Genomic DNA, 15,796 nt, shown 5'->3' on the forward strand with positions numbered 1-15,796 from the left:
ATACTAACAAATGATCATTTAAATGTACTCTATAATTGGCCACATTGAAATTCTTATATCTCAGAAACTATTTCTCAAAATAATTTACAAATGACTTTTTCACCTAATTTTTAAAACTTTTTCGTTGTAATATTTTAAGTTGCGAATTTTGGGTCACTATATATGAAAGAATTAGTTAAAAATGATATTGGAATTTTTAGAAAAAAATAAGAAATGAATTTATTGAGTCATCCCCGAATCTCTTTCCCTCTCTCTCTCTCTCTCTCTCTGCGTCTTCCGATCCTCGGTGACGAACCTCGGCGCGTCGCAGTGAAAAGGACAAATGGCTATGGAAAAGATGAAAACGTAATGCGTTACGAGAGAGTAAAGTTGAGCGCGGATCTAATCGCGCGCCTTCGTCATCTTCTTTTTGGAAAAAAAATGCGCGACGAAACCGCGAAGGACATCGCGTCGTTTCGTATTTCCCGTTACGTTCCCCATACGTATATAATAATTATTTATCAATAATTATTTACATAAAGCCGTCCCATCCCGCGCGAACGAGCTTATTTCAAATAGAATTCGCTTTCACGTAGTGCCATCAAACTATATATAGGCCCTATGCTCATATTGACAACAGGTGTATAATATATTTATATATGTATACCTAATGATTTTTCGCTATCTATCTTACAAATGCGAGCAGCCGCAAAACACGCGGTGCCAATTTTCCTTCGCGCGTACTCGCGCATACTAATTACCTGTCCGTCGCACGTGGAACTTGAGGCCGGAAGAAACGCGAAGCCACGAGAACTTGTCGCGATCTATCATCGCTACGAAAGCCACGTGGCCGCCGCGGCGTCGTCGTTAATCCTTAACGTGCGCCCTTAAGTCCGCGGATGTTGCACGAGCACATCTCTTATAAGCTAATCTTTCATTTATTTTTTTTTTCCTACAAATACAAAAAGGCAGCGCGATACAGTGAACATCGGAGTGGCAGCCGAGATGTTCTCCGTTTTACGGTAGGTTGGCGCTTGACATTCGAATTTAACTTTACTACAACGTGTATAACGCGAATATCTCGAGTATTTTATTGAAGAAGCTATTAGTACACAGAGGCAAAAAAGTAAAGTTTGTAGTTCCGATCGAAAAAAAATCTCCGAGGTTATTATATTTTATTGTATCATATTTTTATATTTAAATTTCGTGAAATATATTAAAAAATTTAGAAAAGTGTACTTAAAAAGTGTGAGAAGTGCATCGTTATGAATATTAATTGATATCGTCGAGAGAGGTTCAGACGTAAAATGGTAGCTACGAAAAAGTAATAACTACTCCCGTTGTTGCAGTCTCGCTAATAAGGGCAATGTCAGATAGAATTGGCGCACTGTAAATGTCAAGCGTGAACCCAGCTCCGGCTTACGAATCACCGGGAAAGCGGCTTCTACGATAAAGCTTTCAACCTCGAGGAGAGAAACCTCGAGGTTTCGTGAAAATAACCGTGTCGTCGGTTACGGGCGACGTGTTTCCCGGTATTCGGCTACCACCGCGATAGCAACAATTCGCGACGTGATTCGTTCGGACCTTCCGTCTCTCATCGCTTTTCCGCTCGAGCGAGTCTTATTAAACGCTTATTATATAGAAGATCTAAAGTACGTCAATAGAAGATTGTCGATACCGAGTGGTCTGTTTTCGCCACCGACCGAAGAGAGTACCTTCGATCCACGAACCCAACCAACATCGTCCCTCCCTCCTCTCTCTTCTCGTACTCACGAACATCCTCCGAGCACTACTCACGGTGCTCTTCGTCGTCCTAAATCTAATCTTATTGACCCAAAAGGAGAGTTCCCTTCGATATCGGCGTCCCTTTCGCACCGGCCGTCTCTTCAGCATGCGTTGCGTCGTTTACCATCGCGCAGCGAGATAGTTTGATTTCGATTGAAGTGCAGTTCCTATCGTAAGCGTATCATTAACACGAACGAGTCGCTTTCATGACGTTCTCACGTCAACACCTTCCCTCCTTCTCGAGAGAGTCTCCGGTTCATCTCGATTCTCTCGAGTGTCCTACGTTCCTTCGCAACCCTCTTGCTGAGATTGACGAATCTCGGCACAAAGCCGATCCTGTCCGCGTTAAACGACGGTGGAGGATGTCCTTCGGTCGTTGCTCGATGAAGCTCCAGGCAGACTCCACGCATCGAACGTTTCCCGCGCATCCATCCAGCCGACATTTTCGGGAATGTATTTCATTTCTTGACAAGTGCCCGCAGTTCCATCCCGAACGTGTCCGGAAACTGGCTTCAGAATATTGATCGTGCTTTGCGCCGTTCCTCCGTAATCTCGTCTCTTTGTCAGCAATCTCGTTGTAACGTTCGGTTGCGTTTTCCTTAAAGTTAAATCTGATTCCCACGGGCTGCTCGAGGACCTGGACCAAGTTCTAGATGGGTCGATCGAACTCTCGCGTCCATCTCGATAACGATGATGATGATAACGATGATGCCAGATTCTCTCGTTGATTCGCTTACCGATCTCGTACTGTACGTCCGAATGACGTTGCCGCACAAGTTGTTGATGATCTCTGCTGGCCCTTTGCAACTGCCGAAGCACCAGTTCTATATGTTTGAGCGCCTCGCCATTCTCGGCCATTCGTTGTGCTCGATCCGTGACCCCGGCGTGACCTCTGCTGCCCCAGCTGCCCTGCGACCTTCGTTCTACAAGTCGCTCGTATTCCGCTCTGTAACGTTCCGTGTCGTGAGCGTGACGGGTCTGGTTGTAACGACATTGACTCCGTTCCGATGCATCAACGAGACGTCGTGCGTCGCGCGTCGTCGATCTCAACGTCGCCGGGCGCGGACCGAGCAAGTAGCGGGACGTCTCGAATTCGAGGGCACGGCCGAGTTCGAAGGTGGTTTCAGTTAGGCCCGAGTATCGACGGTTCTAATTCGGATAGATCCCCTGGCCTCATACGTGCGTCGCTAACGTGCCCACCGCGGATGTGCGCTTCACCGTCGCCATGGCCCCGTTTGGACCGCCGGTAATATAATGCGCTGACAATGGAGCCTGGAAAACAAAAAGGAATGCGATATCCTGAGTCACGTTTTATCGCATTTAATCTCGGTTCTTAAATCCTACAGATACTACTTTGCTTCTAATCGTGATATGTTTTCTCCGTTACATTTAAAAAGATACACAGTTTCTTTAAATATTTAATCTTAAATCTCCCTTGCACCGAGAACGATATTTGTTAAGTTAAGATATGTATTTACATATAGATATATGTCCCCATACAGAACGAGCTTTGTTGAAATTAATCGCTTGTCATGTTCATTGAATAAAGAAGAGATTAATCACAGATTCTGATCTATAAATTCTGATTTTCTACAAACATTATGTTAATTTGTAGGCGAGAATTACATATAAATAAATAGAAATAAAATTTTTTTTTCTTTTTTTGAAAATGTCATTATTTTGTACATCTATAAAAGTTGAAGTACCATTCATATATTTTTATGATACGCGACATACATATTTAATTACACGAACTCCATAGAAACATAAAACAGATATTCCAGCTAATGTGTGTGTGTTTCCATCTATATCCATTAAACTATAAAGCCTCAAATAGTGCAAAGATTGAATTATACAGTATGAAAACATCCAGCGAGTAATATGTGAGCGGAAAAGTGGTAAAAGCTATATTTTTTCTCATTTCGGGAAATAAAAGGATTTGTGAAACTGTGTAATACGAATTTCAGCCACGTTATTATACATTTTCTACGATTCTAAAGGAAAAAATTGAAAATTTTACATTTTCGCCATAGCAACTAAGTATTACACTTTTTCAAACGTGTGACATTATTACTGGCTTACGCTATTATTTCACTCAATTGCCCGTACGCTAGATTATCAATTTTTTTTACTCCATTCGTTTGCCCCGAAATGTACACATGTATATTAATTAGCATGCCTGGTTAAGTCGGAATGTAAGTCAAGCGTAATAAATCAATATTGCGAATTTTGTCAGTTGGCAAAGAAAAAAATAAATAATTAAATATAAAAATAAAATAATTCCAAACGACAAGAAATAAATCAATTTAATTCTATCGCAATCCATGCGCATCTGTGTAATTACCGAAATCCATATATTTATATGCATCCTTTAATACCGAGCTTACATTCTCTAAAATTAAATCCAGACCGTGAATGAACCAGCCAACCCGAACCGTATCTCGAAATACAACTTACCTGATTATTAGATTTTCAATTTCTTCTCCTTTTTTTTTTTCAAAAAGAGTGAAGCTCTTTTTGCGCATCGCGTCTTACGCGATGGTATGCGATGCAGAGAGCAGGCAAAAACAATTTACCAGGCAGAAATTTACGTGCGTCGGGGAATTGGAATGGGGCCGTACGGGAAAGGATTAACGTTGCAAAATGAAAGTAGCGCGCGCGCAGTTGCAATGGCTTTGCAATATTGACAGTTTGCTCCCGATCTACCCCAAGTTGCATGAAGCGCCGCGGCACTCCGGTGTCGGCGTAACTACGTTTAGGAATTTGACATACATTTCACTATTGTACCAACCTGAGGGCCAGCGCCGTTCAAGGTATTCAAGCTATTCATTCTCATTGCCTGCGTGTACGGTGGTGGTGCCGGCGTGACTCCCGGCACGGCTGTGTGCGGCGCGTGTCGTAGCTGCTCGGCCGCTGACATTCTGTATTCGTTTGCAAGAAAGAAATATAGCGTTAGTGACGGGAAATCGGGCTTTTTCCCGGCGTTGGAATTTAAATCGCGGAAAGAGAAGAGAGCGAGAAACAAGTATGCAAACAGTAACTGAATCTGACTCCCAGCGAATTCGTCGCGGTTTCGTTTCTTGCCAGGCGTCACGAGTACATCAACGTTTTCGCTACATAAGCACCCAATGCATCGTCAAATATATTCTCACGTACACTCTGAAACTTTTAGAATGAATCTCATTTTGTAGAGTAAATTCTCACTCTTAAAAATTGAAACTTGAGTCTCTCTTTTTCATTTTTCGCTCAGTTTTTACTCCTTAAAGTGAGATTTCACTTTAAAAAATTTAGAGAATATATGTATATTCATCGTATCACTTGATTAATGATTAATAATTGACACTTTATATTTGACACTTTACAAATTTAAGTAATAAGCAAAGTTTGTTTGCAAAGGGATATTTTAAATTCTAACTGTTGCGTTCAATAATATTTATTTTATCTCGCTACGAATGATACTCATAATTATGTACGTAGATGAGAAGGGCCAGGAAAAGTCGTGCCTCTTCCCTAAATCTCTCTAAACAGGAATAAAGATAATTGCAAAAGTAACTAAAATTAAATTTCAAGGAAGTATATCTCTTCCGTCAGTCATGTTTATGATTGCGTTTCTTTGAAATACTTCTCCTGAAAAAATTTCGAAAAGGGATGATTTTAGGAGACTTCCACGTGTTGACACGTGGCTTTGTCGGCTTTTATTCTACTACATTATAACCGTGAATATCTGAACTAAAACCGTAACGAATTCACTTCTAGTTTGGGTTGTCGAACCGAGGAAACCGTCTCGTCTCGTCTTGTACTCCAGTCCGACTCGAAAGGAGTCTTGGATTCTGGGTCTGAATTGAAACAAAACACGTGAGGTTGTTGCTGTTTGCATCTTTGGTAGAGGAAGATAAATAGTGGTAAGAAAAGGCACGTATGAGCCAGATGCAGGTGGCGAAGCGTGGACTTGGTATACAGACACAATAGTGAGACACTTCGATCTTTCTTCGAGGTCATCTTCTGTGGGAGGAGTATAAAATTTTGAAAGAAGGACCGCTGAACGCGATGCGAAACAAGAATTTTAAAAGTTCATTCTGAGAAAAACAGAACGCAATGTGCAGTCGCAAACGAAATTTACGCGAAACCTTGAATATAATTTACGTTCTGTTTTTCTGAGGAATTCTCCATCGCATCTTGGTTGATTCTTTAATCATCGTATTTCCGTTTTTTAAGATAGAGCAAGCATTTCCCGAAGCTCGTACGAGGCACTGCCGTGCCTCGCTCTCATATCTAATTTAGCCGTTCGCGACGAACGCATTCCTGGCACGTACAACGTGAGATTCCCGCACACGAGGATGACAAGCGTCGCACGACGTATACGTAAACGGAACGTGATGCCACCTAAGGTATCCACAGCCGATCAATGACACGAGCCAATTATAATTAGTCCGAGGCATCGGCACGAGCTCCGAGGCTATGTCGACACTCTCAGAAATTTTGGAACTTTGATCGAGCGTGAACGAAGGTTATTTCCTTGGCTTACATGAAAGGAATTATATTACAATAAAGGTACACTGAGACTATCGCTCTTCTTGTATTATATATTGTCTCACACATCTAAGAGGCGATCATTTTTTAGAAAACTTAGGAAGAGTTTTTAGTATCGATTAATAATAAAGTAATAAATTTTTGATTTCTTTCTGGCCTGTGTTTGCACTGAAAAAAATTTACTAAATTTTAATATAAATATTTGTTTTAATATATAGTACTAATGAAATATTTATTTACAGTATATAAAATATTTATTTAATAAAAAAACTGTATTTAAATCAAATTAATGGTTCTTGTACCAAAGAAATGTATATTTAGTAAATATTTAGTTAGTGGTATAAAACAAATACTTATTAAAATTTAATAAACTCTTTTTCGGTGTGAACAAGCGACAGAGAGATCTGTCTTACCTGAGATAGGGATTGCCATATGTCGCAGAAAATCGCGGATCGATCGGCGTTGTCTGTGGAGTCGAGCTACCCAGGTTGGCCGAGCTGAGTCCGATTTTTTTCGATGATAAGATACCACTCGTGGATATCCTGCTCAAGGACTCTCGCGAAGCGCCCATGCTCTGTGTCGTTGGTGGCATATAATCGCGAGTATAGTCAACGTATGGCACGTAACCGTTGTTGTTACTGCCATCCTACAGAAACAGATGCCACGTCTCACTTTTTAATATTGAATAAATAAGACATAAATAACAATTCATACAGCACACTTTATCCGAGAGATATTTCGGGAACATTTTTAGGATGTCCCTTGGAAATCTATTACACGAAAAGAACGATTTTGCTGATGTAACAAAAAATTTAGCTAGATACAGATCTGAAAATAATTTCTTTGGACCATTAAAATAATTATGTAACACTTAAATGTTTAAGCGTTCTACATAATTATTTTGATGGTTCAACAAAATTATTTTCAAATCTATATCTAACTAAATTTTTTAATACTTTAACAAAACTGTTACTTCCGTAAGAGAGAAATATCTCTCTATAAATATTTTTTTAAAAATTTCTTTCCAAAATCTGTTCTTAAATAATTGAATCTTTTTCTTCAAATTTATTTAGGAGATCTCACAATCGTTCGTTAAAGTATCTCAAGAGTAAGTATTTTAAATCGACTTACGTTATTCTTCGGCGGGAAGGAAGGCTCAGTATAATCAGCGCTGTAACGATAACCGGATAATGGATTCGGCACTGGTCCAGCAAGCGCCAAAGCGTTTACTCCTCTAGTACTTCCTTCGCCTTCACTGTCAAGGGCTGTGACACTTTCCGCGTTGCTGACACTGGATCCCGCTCTGATGTCCGCTTTGACATCCGAGAGGTTGCTGCTCCTATCGCTTTCTCTGTATCGATCGGCATTAGAATCCGTTTCCTCTACATGAATCAGGGAAAGAGGCAACGAGGTTGAACAAATATCTTGAAAAATTTAATAATTAAATTGGTATAACATTTGTTACTTTAACCCCTTCAGAATCAGAATAAATTGTAATATAATCATCAAATTTGAAGATATTATCCGTTGAAATTATTTAATTCTATCAACACAATCAAAATTTTGACAAATCAATTGTTTACTACTTATTAAAATACATTTGAATTGAATAAAAAAGATTTTTTAACTTGGTTTCGTTAAAATCAGATCTAAAGGGATTAACCACTCAGTTTTTTTTGTAACATTCTGTAGATACAATATTTTGTATGTATCTGTATTAACGTCACAATTACTTACGCAAATCAGTCTCTTGATTCTGCGCCGTACGCGGTCGTGGCTGCTTAATACGATCGCGACATTGTAGAATGAGTATGACTATTATGCCAATTAGGATCACGCAGACAACCAGCCCGGCGATGATCAAGATCAGTTGCCAATCGACTGGAATCAACGCTAAGCGTCATGTCTGGTTAAAATCTCGTTTACCATATGAAGAAGAGCGAGGCGCGTTAATTAATATACGCATCGCCGCTTGAAAAGTGGCACAAGTCAATAACATCGAATTCCAGACCTTTCGCTTGAATAACAGTAATATATAAATCTTCAACGTGTATCTTTTTTGCTATACTTTCGCGTAGATTAAGCGTAAGCTATTTACCGTTGTAATAAATTCGATAGTCATGATAGTTTATCAACTGTGCCACTTTTTATGGAAGTTTTTACACTCCTATGTTTCCCTTTCTTAGAATTAAGTCGCGGAATGTAATAGCAATTACGTAGCGATTCGAAAAGAGATTATAACGTTTGATAGACATTAATAGTGAGTCATTTGTCGAAGGTAATTATTTGATCGTGAGTAGCGGTTAAAGTAGTTTGCAAATCATTAACTGAAAAGCTATGAGCGCAAATGAGCTGATCCAGAATCTCTCTGATCTTTTAGAAGCATTGAATGGTAATGAAGCTTTCCGTCACGGACATATTACTTTTACAAATTGTGATTTTTCCGGAACATCGTAAAAGTCTCGGTACAAAAGAATTGAAATTATAATATAAAAAGATATCCCGTTGACTTCTGCTCAAAAAGCTTACAGATTATGAGGAGCTATATTGTGAAACAATGTCAATTCCGAAAAGTGGAAATACACATCATTTTCTTGAGTAAACAGTGGTTAAAAATGTTTTGAATAAACACGATGATATATATTCAACCAGATATTTAGATAGGTATCTTATTTCCTTGCTTTTATTTAAATGTACGCAAAATATCTACGTATATCATCGGTGTTATCTCGGTGAATACGTGCGGTAAGAGACTCTGGCAATATTTCAACTCCCTAATCGTTCTTAAACTACTTTACACAGTTTCGATCTTCTTGGAAAAAGCGAACCGATTTATAACACACTGTCTATGTCCATTAGACCTACATCTGTTTCCATGAATTTGATGTATAATCAAAGAGAAAAATTACGTAGTTTCCATTACATCAACAATGAAACGCTTATAACGTTAGAATAATAAAACTATATAAATTTCTAATATTGTCGTAATTACCGTAATAAGTTACCATAATAGATCTATATTATGATATCAAAACGATAAAACTACGTAACTTTTTAATAAATTTTTTATACAATATATCTATATTATTATAAAAAATTTAGATTATATGAGTTACTAAAAATATTTAAAGACTCTTTCTCAACAAAAATATTGAAATTATTAAAATAAAAGATATTTTGTTCTCTTACGCGAGAAAGTTTTTGAGAGAAACTTTTCTTTCACATTTAGAAATGGCTATTTACGAATGGCTACTATAAAACAAATGTGTATACCTTATGTACACATATGAGCATATAATATATTCGCGTCGAGTTACAATTATTATAGTTCATATTGTTTGCTTCTCAAGAGCAAACATGGCTTCTCATAATCGTTAATATCGCAATTGTAAAATTAGAACTTTCTCGTTTGTAACAACACCTTTAATATATCCTTCTTTTGTTTTAACGATTACTTGGTGAGAGACAATACGGGCGTGAATTACACATTCGTCCTTCAAGTATATATGTCTAAAATTACATGTTAACGACGCGGTACTCTTTCATTACGAGATGGTCTTATAACGAAACGTAGCGTTTCGATCAATGCCATTATTTCTTGTCCTAGAAATACACACCCATTATTGTTACCGCGATTAGAGAAGAAAATAATTCCCGCTAAATACAAACTAACAATATTGTTATAAATAATATTATAATTTCCCACTCAACATTATACATATAACATAATATAACACGTGTTGTCCATAACATATTATTGAGTAGGGAATTATAATATTGATATAATGTTATTATTAGTTTAGCGGGTTTAATCTTAATGGAATAATCTCATTTTTATTGAATATTTTGATATTTTGATTAAATATTATAAGCTCGATATTTGATTGAATATTATAAGCTCGCCTGATTCGATCTTTTAATTTAATTTTATTTGAGTCATTTTAACCCCGTCGATAATATGAATTTTATTTCCTTCCGTCAGCAATAGAAGTCTTCGGGAAATCCGATAGTAAATATTCCTTGTTAAAACTTTGACACATATCAGAATTCTTTTAGATTTTTATATAATTTGGAATAATTAAATTCATTGCATTTTTCGAAGATTCCTATTTAAAGTAAATTTTCTATTATTCCAAATTATATAAAAATCTAAAAAAATTCTGATATACAAAGATTTACCAAGAAACTTTTACTATCTGAAATCAGATTGTATTTTACTTATTTTACAGATTTAAATTTATCTATCAAGAAATTTACCAAAATTTATAATCAAAATATTGATGATGTCCTTAAAGACCACAGTTGCTGGCGAAGGGTTAAAAATATTAATGTCACAGTCTTTTTGCGAAATTAGCCCTTTTGCAAAAAAGTCTAGCCTGCAAAACGGCGAGTAGTCTGCTTTTGTCTTTTTCTAAAAAGACCTGTTAGTCGACGATTAATATATGTAAGATAAAAATTTGTAAAAAATTTATAATTTATAATTTTCACTTTGCAAGCTATACATAACCTTTCAGGAAAGTCAGAATAGAGGACATGTTAAAAATACGCCAATAACAGTTAATGCTTTCTGTCTAAGTGTCTTTGCTCTCTGATGAATGCGCTTTAAAAGAGAAAATACAACGTGTTGTGCCCATGTAAAGGACAGTTTTACGCCGTCCCGGCAGTGTTAATATCCTTTCGGCATTTTAGCAAAACACCGCATGAAATTAGCCATGATGACGTGTCGAATTTTGCTAATCACCGGCCGGTAGATGGTACGCGCGCCTCCCGAGTGCATGTCGAATTGCAATCGCCGGCGTTTTGCGATCCTCTCGTCTTTTTATCCATTCCTGAGTGAAGGTGAATTCAGCGAAATGAGTATCGGGAATGTCGAGTCGAGCGATATAAAAATCATCTATTATTCGGCCCATGTAATTGCGATTAACATGTCTTGCGATCGGCGCCCGTCACTTTGCGCTCGATCAGTTAGAAAATTTTATACGAAGTTAGCCGCGGTCATGTGATCAAATTTTCCTAATCACCTACGGCAGTACGTGTCGCGCGCTTCGCAGTGAATGTCGGTGCATGTCGGATCGCAATCGTCGCGTATCTTCGCGTCTTTTTATTCCAATCCCATTAAATCCTACGTACATATAAACGAGTGTTGGGGATACGGGTAATTCGATACGGGTGATCGTCACGATGTATTAACTGGCTTGCATGATCGCGATTAATCAGATTAATGTTTCTCGAGCCTCGACATTGGCGGTCGTCTCATCGGAAAATTTTCCAGAGCGCGCGAAGTTAGCCGCGAGTCGCGTTACCAAATTTTTTTAACCGCCTAGTACGGCATTACGTGTCGCGCGCTCCTCAGTGAAGCATGTCGGATCGCAATCGTCGCGTATCCTCACGTCTTTTTACTCGTCTTGGATAAACCCTGTGTGTAACCAAGTGTCTAGAATAGTGAATTCAAAACAGATGATTGTCACGATGTGTTAATACTGTTAACTGGGTTAACTCGTACGATCGCGATTAATGTCTCTCGAGCCTCGAAATCGGCGGCCGTCTCATCGGAAAATTTTCCGAAGCGCGCGAAGTTAGTCGCGTTACTAAATTTTTTTAACCGCCTAGTAACGGCATTACGTGTCGCGCGTTCTTCGGGACATGGCGGATCGCAATTGCTGCGGTTTCTCACGCCTTTTTACCGGATAAGCTCCAATAAATTCTGCGTACAGCGAGTGTCGGTGATACTGAATCTAGTGACGAGCAATCGTGTGTTAATTGACCAGTGCGATCGTGATTAACACGCCACTCGGGACTCGAAATCGGCAGTCCGTCTGGAATTTTTACGGAACGCGTGAAGTTAGCTGCGGTCACGTAACTGAATTTCACTCAACGGCCGGTCAGTACGTGTTGCGACGCAACGCGACGCGACGCGACGCGGGCAGGATTCGTCGACAAAATCCATCCGTTTCCCATATTTCGTTCATCTGCGTTGCGAGTGTCATTTCTCCGTTTCCCGGAACATCGAAAAGCATCGAAGGAAACGTCGAGAAACCTCCACCGTGGATCAATGGAGACGGACGATTCCGCGCTCGTCTAGAATATTTGGATAACGGCCGGCATCGTGCTCGCCATGTTTGCTCGCGTCGCGCGTCTTCCCGGAATCGGTGGTGTTGCCACTTCTCGGAATTTCGCGTCGCGCGAAAACATTCGATCGAAAATTGAAAACAAGTCCGGAAGCGCCGTTTCGTTATATCGGGTGATAAATCAGTCATATATCATTAATAATTTAATTTAGCGATCGATAACGGGAGAATCCATAAGTATATTATTATATCCGTGAGTGTAATTTCGGAATACATCGAGAGATCGTCATCAGTTTCGATCGAGAGAAGCCGCAGTGATTGTGAGTATATAAAAGATGAAGAGATTTGTGTATCTTGCAATGAGATGATTTATAAAAGCGAGCATTAATGAGCGTTAAAAATGAAATTTATTAAATATTGACCAATGGAAATTGTCTAAATATTGACACATACACACCAATGGAAATTTACTAATATTCATCAATATAACTTTCATCTCGTTTTAAGATATACAACTCTCTCCTATTTTTCATTCCTGCACTAGAATTTTTTTTGTCGCTTTCATCAGACATCAAACGTAAATGTATCTATTTCATTTTGCGTTCTAAAAATGTCCAGCTATAGAAAATAGACGATAGAATTTAAATTTAATTCAGATGACACAAACACACATAAATTTTTTCATCTGGAAATTAGATCGTGGTATCGTATGTATTTTGAATTTTGATTTGAAATTGAAGTAACGTCCAAATTGCTTCATTTTTTAATCAACAGAAATAGCTCGATTTTTTGGTATTTTTAACTTGCCATATTAACTTTATAAACTTATTATCGTTGACTTACTTTCTCTCTTTAATCTCAGCTTGCATATTAAAAACTAGGCCATAAATGGCTCGAAAAATACTGGAAAATCGAGCTATTTTTCATCGATAAAAAAATGTGACGTAATGGACCAGTTTGAACATCGGATTAGATTTCAATGAAATACATACAAGAATATCATGATCTAATCTCTGGATCAAACATCAAATTTTGTTTTGTGTGCTTGTGTAATAAATACATTTAGCGCATTTGGTCTTGCATTGACTAAAAATAAAATTACTTTAGAGGAAGAATATTAATGTATATAATAAAATTTCTTCAGTTTTAAATAAATAAAATTTTATCAAACAGAATTGTGTGAGGATACAAAAAGAAAAATTTAAGTTTTAAATTAATTTAATTTCAGATTTCAAAAAATAGTTTTCTAATTTTAGGAAAAATCAATGTTTCAATTAATCATTAGAAAAGCATCAATCGAAACTGAGATTGTCACTGTGATCATGAGTATACGAAGATTTAAATTTAATTCAAATAATTGATATATTTAATGCATTTGGTGATACACCTAAACTAAAAATAAAATTACTTTAGAAGAAAAACACAGATGTACATAAATAATTTTAATTATAAATTAAAAAGGATTTTACTAAATAGAATATGTAGATTAAGATGAAGAGAGTAGCAAAATTTAATTTCTTAGTTAATTTTAGATTAAAAGAATTAAATATTTTCTAATTTTAGATACAACATCGATGTTTTAATTAATCTCGGATTGAAGTGTATCGAAAAACACATCAAGAGATCGTCGCCAGTTTTATTCAAAGAAGACCGAGATCGTCGCTGTGATGGTGAGTATATAAAACTTCAATTTAACACAGAAAATATTATTAATACATTTTGCACATTTGACGAAATATTAATATTAAAAATAAAAATGCTTTAAAGGAAGCATTTGATGTATATACATTATTTTTCAGTTAAAAAAGAAATCTTGTTAAGTAAATTGTAAAGATGTAAGGAAGCAAAATTTAATTTTTTAATTAATTTTACATTAAAAAGATTAAAGATCTTCTTTTAAGTAAAATTGGAATTTGAATCAAAATTTTATGCGATTGCGTAAAAGATTTTATTCTGGAAAATATGATCACTAAGACCTAGTTGCACCAACGTTACTTTGATTTTAAGCGAAATTTAAAACTTTCTATCTCGTTTTAAAACCGAAAAGAGATAGAGACAAAGAAAGTTTTAAGTCTTGCTTAAAATTAACGTTGGTGCAACCGGGCCTTGATTCACTCAATATTGATATTTTCAAATTGTAAAAGAAGACACGATGTTTATTTCATAAATACTTAATAAAATATTGAATTTAATTAGCTTTTTAAATAATATTGAACTATAGTATCGTATAAAATTACATAACAAATATTTAAATATTTAATAAAAAAGAGAGAAAAAGAGAAAAATTCACTTTGTGATTATTGATAAATTATTTAATCAGCTTTCAAAAAAATATTGAATTATAGTATCGTAGAAAATTATATATATATATATATATCGGTATTTAGCAAAAATATTAAAATTAAAACTTTATGGAGACTAAGGAAGGGAAAATCATTTTACCATTTTTGGCAATCCTTTGCTAAATGAATCTATTATCCAACAATATGTACGTTTGAATTCGCAAGATGTTCAAAAGCTTATCTAGAGATGAGATGCGATCAGGCGATAGTAAGAGAGTAATCTGTCAGATATCAAACACTTACTGTGTGCTGTCAGTTTGATGATGACAGAATCCGTGCCGAAGCTGTTCGTAACCGTGCAGTTGTAATCCCCAAAGTACGTCGATATGGGATCCAGTAGGGTGACAGTGCTGACTACCCTCTCGGCCGCGTATTCCTCTTGCACGTAGAACGGCGTATTGTTCGACGTGAAATTGAGCTCGCGACCGGCGAAGCTCCATACCACCGATTCCGCTTTTGGCACGGATATCGCGGTGCACTTAACCTGGGAAGCAAATCGGGGAAAAACGCCGGTGAAATAAAAAAATTGCGGTTAAGCGCGAGTCCCATTCCACCCTTCATCGGCGACCCCGGTCTTTCACCTTCGTCAACTGGGGTGACCCGCGCTCTTCGGTCTCCTCTAAAAGTGTTTCAAGCATCAGCAGAGAGAAAAATGTGGGAATGGCATCGCGCGATCATCGTGAACTCCTGTGTCAGCGTGAAGATACGTATATAGAATGCTGGCGAAACGCTTGGACGAGCTTTGGATGCCAGTTCATTCTCAGTTGAAATACGAGACAAAAATTCGTATCGACATATGTCCGCAAATGTCTACACCTTTTTCAACGAAGATTGAAATCGATATAATTTTAATTGAAATGAGTTTTGGATAAATGTTTATCTTGTGTTTATTATTACGTCGGTTTTGTGCATATTGCTTAATCATAACTTCTCAAGTACACCAAGTCATGATGACGTCAAAGTGATCTCAAAATGATTATTAAAAGTCATTTTTATCAGTCACGATCCATATTGATATCATTTTGATGTTATCGTAATCTGTTGTTCTACTTGAGCTATCGTATCAACAAAAGTACTTATAAAAATGCATTT

General features: G+C 37.1%; 1 protein-coding gene and 2 long non-coding RNA genes across 4 annotated transcripts in view; 2 read left to right on the forward strand and 1 right to left on the reverse strand.

The window, feature by feature from the left end:
• Window positions 1–911: 911 nt before the first annotated feature.
• LOC105153951 (irregular chiasm C-roughest protein) overlaps window positions 912–15,796 on the reverse strand; it is a 127,799-nt gene continuing 112,914 nt past the window's right edge. The window contains exons 8-13 of one of the 2 annotated variants that reach the window (XM_087407024.1): window positions 14,948–15,188; window positions 8,032–8,175; window positions 7,426–7,676; window positions 6,708–6,940; window positions 4,556–4,685; window positions 912–3,036 (exon numbers count right to left, since the gene is read on the reverse strand). In XM_087407024.1, the coding sequence (XP_087263150.1) occupies window positions 2,938–3,036; window positions 4,556–4,685; window positions 6,708–6,940; window positions 7,426–7,676; window positions 8,032–8,175; window positions 14,948–15,188 (1,098 nt within the window). In that variant the 3' untranslated portion in view covers window positions 912–2,937. Of the gene's footprint in view, window positions 3,037–4,555; window positions 4,686–6,707; window positions 6,941–7,425; window positions 7,677–8,031; window positions 8,188–14,947; window positions 15,189–15,796 lie in introns of both variants that reach the window. The other variant, XM_011069116.2, reaches the window with a different exon arrangement.
• Window positions 3,029–6,329, forward strand: LOC147909280 (uncharacterized). The gene is made up of 2 exons (XR_015545379.1): window positions 3,029–4,577; window positions 5,521–6,329. It is a non-coding gene; the product is annotated as an uncharacterized LOC147909280 (long non-coding RNA).
• LOC147909281 (uncharacterized) overlaps window positions 8,197–15,796 on the forward strand; it is a 140,789-nt gene continuing 133,189 nt past the window's right edge. Inside the window, exons 1-2 of the long non-coding RNA XR_015545376.1 lie at window positions 8,197–12,682; window positions 13,926–14,032. This is a non-coding gene — a long non-coding RNA (uncharacterized LOC147909281). The remainder of the gene's footprint in view (window positions 12,683–13,925; window positions 14,033–15,796) is intronic.

This window comes from Acromyrmex echinatior, chromosome 6 (assembly GCF_024713525.1).
Source record: "Acromyrmex echinatior isolate Ae372 chromosome 6, ASM2471352v2, whole genome shotgun sequence".
Classification (NCBI taxonomy): Eukaryota; Metazoa; Arthropoda; class Insecta; order Hymenoptera; family Formicidae; genus Acromyrmex; species Acromyrmex echinatior.